This window comes from Oncorhynchus tshawytscha, linkage group LG32 (assembly GCF_018296145.1).
Source record: "Oncorhynchus tshawytscha isolate Ot180627B linkage group LG32, Otsh_v2.0, whole genome shotgun sequence".
NCBI lineage: Eukaryota > Metazoa > Chordata > Actinopteri > Salmoniformes > Salmonidae > Oncorhynchus > Oncorhynchus tshawytscha.
The window spans coordinates 5243875-5249874 of NC_056460.1; the positions used below are offsets into that span (position 1 = coordinate 5243875).

Genomic DNA, 6000 nt, shown 5'->3' on the forward strand with positions numbered 1-6000 from the left:
ACTTGAGTTCCTGTATGTTGTTACAATTACACCATAAGTCATTAATCATGAAACATACACCCCTTTTTCTTACCAGAGAGATGTTTATTCCTGTCAGCGTGATGCACTGAAAATCCCATTGGCTGTATGGACTCCGACGGCATGTCCAACGGCTAGCCATGTTTCCGTGAAACAGAGTATGTTACAATCCTAGATATCTCTTTGGAAAGCAACTCTTACCCTGATTTCATCAACTTTGTTAACTAGGGACTGGACATTAGCGAGTAATATACTCGGAAGCAGTGGGTGGTGTGAGCACATCCGAAGCCTCACTAGAAGACCGCTCAGGCGCCCTCTCCTCTGGAATCAGTTCAAATGCCCTGGGAGGTGCAGACTGTCACGCCCTAACCATAGAGAGCCCTTGTTTCTCTATGGTGTAGTAGGTCAGGGCGTGACTAGGGGGTATTCTAGTTTAATATTTCTATGTTGTGTTCTAGTTTATATTTTCAATGTTGGTGTTTTGTATGATTCCCAATTAGAGGCAGCTGGTAATCGTTGTCTCTAATTGGGGATCATATTTAAGTAGCTATTTTTCCCACCCGTGTTTGTGGGATATTGTTTGTGTTAGTGTGTGTGGGCACTACGACTTCACGGTCGTTGTAAGTTTTGTTTCACTTTGTATTAAAAAGATGTGGAACTCAATGCACGCTGCGCCTTGGTCCGATCATTTTGAAGTTTGTGACACAGGCAAAGAATCCGCTTTGGGAAAATTGTATTCCTGGTCGTAGTGCTGGTTGTGCTGGTAAGTTGATGTCTCTCTGATATCCAATAGTTCTTCCCAATAGTTCTTCCAATAGTTCTTCCAATAGTTCTTCCCGGACTAGAAGCGAAGCTGCCATCTCTATCGGCGCCATCTGTGGCTGTACAGTAACGTTGAAAACGTGTTCAAATTTACACTCTTGTCAGTGTCCAAATCTGCCATTTCCAACCTGTATACCCGTATAAGTACGCGTGTAAAGGGCTACCTAAAGTTACTTTGAAAAAGTAGTTCACTGCATTTAAACTACCTCGTGAAAGAATGATCATGTAAATCTGAAATGTCATAGACCACAAATTGCAAGAACAGATCACGTTGAATTCATATCTTAACAGAAAGTTTTTGTGTTTAATAGACCATGTTTTAAGTGAGAGTTGGGCAGGTTTCATGCCTGAAAAATAAAGTAAATGATTGCCTACCTCACCCATAATTTATAACATTTTTGCAAACAAAGTATTGTGTAGTTCCAGTAGTTAGCTGCACCACTACCTGGTAAAAAAGTTGTTAACTACCTAGATTTGAATTTATCTCAACTACCACCAAGCTACTGGAAAATGTAGTTAAATTACTAGTTGAAATATGCTGAACAAAAATATAAATGTAACATGTAAAGTGTTGGTTTCATGAGCTGAAATAAAAGATCCCAGAAATGTTCCATGTGCACAAAAATGTATTTCTCTCAAATTGTTCACAAATGTCGTTCCATCCCTGTTAGTAAGCATTTCTCCTTTGCAAGATAATTAATCCACCTGACAGGTGTGGCATATCAAGAAGCTGATTAAGCACATTACACAGGTGCACCTTGTGCTGAGGACAATAAAAGGCCACTAAAATGTGCAGTTTTTCCACACAACACAATGCCACAGATTTTGTTTTGTGGGAGCATGCAATTGGCATGCTGACTGCAGGAATGTCCACCAGAGCTATTGCCAGAAAATGGAATGTTAATTTCTCTACCATAAGCCGTTTTAGAGAATTTGGCAGTTCATCCAATCGGCATCACAATCGCAGACCACGTGTAACCACACCAGCCCAGGAACTCCACATCCGACTTCTTAACCTGCGGGATCGTCTGAGACCAGCCACCTAGACAGCTGATGAAACTGTTGGTTTGCACAACAGAAGAATTTCTGCACAAACTGTCAGAATCCGTCTCAGGGAAGCTCATCTTCCTGCTCCTCGTCCTCACCAGGGTCTTGACCTGACTGCAGTTCGGTGTCATAACCAACTTCAGCGGGCAAATGCTCACCTTCGATGGCCACTGGCATGCTGGAGAAGTGTGCTCTTCACGGCTGAATCCCGGTATCAACTGTACCAGGCAGATGGCGTCATATGGGCGAGCAGTTTGCTGATGTCAACATTGTGAACAGAATGCCCCCATGGTGGCAGTGGGGTTATGGTATGGGCAAGAATAAGCTATGGACAACAAACACAATTGCATTTTATCAATGGCAATTTGAATGCACAGAGATACTGTGATGAGATCCTGAGGCCCATTGTTGTGCCATTCATACGCTGCCATCACCTCATGTTTCAGAATGATATTGCAAGGATCTGTACACAAATCTTGAAAGTTGAAAATGGCCCAGTTCTTCCATGGCCTGCACACTCACCAGACATGTCACCCACCCATTGAGCATGTTTGGGATGCTCTCAAATCACATCTATTGGTCACATACACATATTTAGCAGATGTTATTGAGGGTGTTTGTGCTTGTGTTCCTAGATCCAACAGTGCAGTAGTATCTAACAATTCACAACAATACACAAATCTAAAAGTAAAAGAATGGAATGAAGAAATACATTAATATTAGGACGATCAATGTCGGAGTGGCTCTGGATCGATGTGTATGACAGCGTGTTCCAGTTCCCGCCAATATCCAGCAACTTTGCACAGCCATTGAAGTAGAGTGGGAGAACATTCAACAGGCCACAATCAACACCCTGATCAACTCTATGCTAAGGAGATGTGTCGCACTACATGAGGCAAATGGTGGTCACACCAGATGCTGACAGGTTTTCTGATCCACGCCCCTACCTTTTTTAAGGTGTGTATGACCAACATAATCATATCTGTAGTCCCAGTCATGTGAAATCGATAGATTAGGGCCTAATGAGTTGATTTCAACTGACTGATTTCCTTATATGAACTGTAGCTCAGTAAAATTGTTGAAATTGCTACATGTTGCGTTTATAGTTTTGTTCAGTGTACATGTAGTTCACTACACCCCAACACTGCATTAAATGTTGTTAATACAGAAAGTAACCAAAAATCTGAACTAATTGGTATATTCATATGTTGCAGGAAACAATAGATGTTCGCTACAAGCTTTCTAGAATTGTTTTCCAGAAGTTTTCCAGAAGTTCCACAAGTCACTGCAAATTTGACGCCAGTTTGCCACAAAACTGAAAATTTGACCTTGGCACAAACTTGTGGAAAATTTACCAAAGAGTTGCCACAACTGTTGAACGGAAGCCTGTTTTTTCGATAAGGACTTTTTTTTTTTGCAGCATGCACTGCAGTGTATGCATGTGGAGGTTGTGAGAGTGGCACTTGCCGTGTATGAGATGGGTTCCTCAGCCTCCTGCGAGACGGCCACGTTGACAACAACACTCAAGCACAAGTAAATCCGTAGCATTGTGACGTCCCTGCGACATTGAGAAAAAGATTGAAATAGTGAGAAAATGTGTTTTTCAAGTAAGTGTCCTTGTGAACATGTTGAGTCTCAGAATGTTCCAGAAATGTCTGTATACATTGTCAAAATGTTTGCAGAATACATATAATTTGGTCCAGTTTTCTTTATGTTTCCCAAATGGAAGTCCACAACCTTCCTGTGACATTCCCATTGCCAGTACTCACTTTCTAACACATGCTGAGGAAGGCACTAAGTTGAGATCTGTGTCAGCATGGACATGATTCTCACAAACCAAATTCATAGCTCTGTCCGTTTTATGTTATATTATCATGAAAGTATATATGATATGATATGCTGATTATAACATTATATGATGCATACATTATAATTGCCATTACTATTTGAAAATTGGCATTATGACCTGTATAGCAAAACTGCCTTAATGAAGAATTCAGCACATTCTATTACTATTTAACTACTTTCCTAAGCTGGATAGAGCAACATCCCCTTTGCACGATGTCCCTTCATTGAAAACAGGAAATGCTTGGAAAATCATGTTCAAATTCCAGGGCATGACCTGTGGCAAACTTACAGTAATACCACAATGCCTAATGCTCAAGGAGCTGATGCTGGCATATCGATATTGCGTATCCAGTGTCTGAAAAAGTAGGTACTGTATGTATTAAGGTTGTCCCAAATAGTGGGTCAGCTGGGATGCAGACACTAGTAAATCACACAGCTATGACTCTACTATTCTCCTCCATAATTACAACAGTGAACTTGACTACAGAATAATTGGCTGTGTGTGTGTGTGTGTGTGTGTGTGTGTGTGTGTGTGTGTGTGTGTGTGTGTGTGTGTGTGTGTGTGTGTGTGTGTGTGTGTGCATGTGTGCAGAGTGAAAACCAATTGTAAAGCGTCTTTATTGCACCATCAGTTGGTGTATGTTGTTAAGAAAAATAATTACATCAGGAGAGTAATTGTTAGGCAAGTACAAACATCTCCATTGGGAGCACAGCCTGGTCTCATAGACTAGATGTAACATAGTAAAAGTAAATCCAGGACACCCAATTTAGTATGATATGTTCCGTATGGTATGGTTACATGAGACAGAATGTTACTTAAAGGAAAATCATAAGGAGGTTGGGTGTATAACAATGTGAACATCTAGCAACCCAAAGGTTGCATGTTTGAATCTCAAAGACAACTTTAGCATTTTTGCTAATTACTTACTACTTTTTTTAGCTAATTGGCAACAACTTATCATTAGAGCTAATCCTTCCCCTAACCTTGCGACATCCACAAATGAATACTTACCATAAAATAACTAAATGGATTGTCTCAAATGTACTTACTGAATGATACGAAATGCTCCGAGACCAGGTTGCATTCACTTTTGTTTTTGGCAAAGGTTCAAATCCCCCTCCAGCTATCTTCTGAATCACCCTATCAGTTTAATGTTTTCTCTGAAAGTACATCCCCATTCCGCGTTTAGCTCCTGTTAATAATGTAAGTACTTTAAAGTGTAATAAATCAATATATCCTATTGGTGTCGTATCTAGCGTTATCAACACAACATATTTTAACACTAATCGCCCCACGTAGTAACGTTTGAGTTACAAGATAAACCACAGGCTAGATAGCCAACTATCTTCCCAGGGACTACAGATGAAAACTACCAAACTGGCTAAATCTGGCACATTAAATGTTAATTAATGTGCATTGTCCCTGTCAAATACATAAATTGGCCTAGAATAGAAACGGTCAATTCCGACATGGTGCGAATGTCTGATGCAGCGATTATAAACAAAACCAATTTCCGATTATAACAATGATGCAATATATACAAACATCATATATTGGATTTGTAATAAATGATTTAACGTCTCCTGAACAATGCGCATTCAATTCCACAGATCAAATGTAGATTTGTATCATAATGACATGCAACCTAATTAGGAGTAGTGCAAAATGTAACGTTTCAGGCTATGCAATGTACGGTTTCATTTGCATTCGATAGGATTGCAATTTACCTGTAAAATTACTTTTTAGTTGGGTGTGTATCAATATTGAATTGATTATTTTCCTCCGGAGGGTCCCGTCAGAAGTGATGGTGAGTCTGAAGAAGCAACTTCTCCCTGAAATCAGTACACTTATGTACAAATTACCAGGGTATCACAGGGTAACAAAAGGATCGGGAGGTGGTGCTATCTTTACAGGTTACATCCGCGTCAAAGGTTTTTGTCTCTTTAACGTTGCAAAGTAATTTCTACTGTATCTAATAAAAAGCATTGCGCCCCCTCTACCGGAGATGTGAAAATATTGAGGCAGGTAAATGTAATAGGACAACTTGGCACTGCCAGAATGTTTTTGTTCCAATGTAATTGTTAAGCCCTGTTTGGAGGGATCAGAGAGTGTAGCGTAAACTATATGAAATCTTAGACCAGACAGAGACAGCATACAGGAGCTCTATAAATCGTAACTTTAATCTTGACAGGCAACTACCATCTCAATTAGTTCAGATGACAGACAGGATTTTATAGTCACCGGTCAGGCATTACTAATCAATG

General features: G+C 40.1%; 1 protein-coding gene across 2 annotated transcripts in view; it reads right to left on the reverse strand.

Moving 5' to 3' along the window:
• LOC112230414 (EGF-containing fibulin-like extracellular matrix protein 1) overlaps positions 1-5666 on the reverse strand; it is a 28920-nt gene extending 23254 nt beyond the window's left edge. Inside the window, exons 1-2 of one of the 2 annotated variants that reach the window (XM_024396708.2) lie at positions 5476-5666; positions 3355-3445 (exon numbers count right to left, since the gene is read on the reverse strand). In XM_024396708.2, the coding sequence (XP_024252476.1) occupies positions 3355-3435 (81 nt within the window). In that variant the 5' untranslated portion in view covers positions 3436-3445; positions 5476-5666. Of the gene's footprint in view, positions 1-3354; positions 3446-5463 lie in introns of both variants that reach the window. The other variant, XM_024396706.2, reaches the window with a different exon arrangement.
• Positions 5667-6000: the final 334 nt, after the last annotated feature.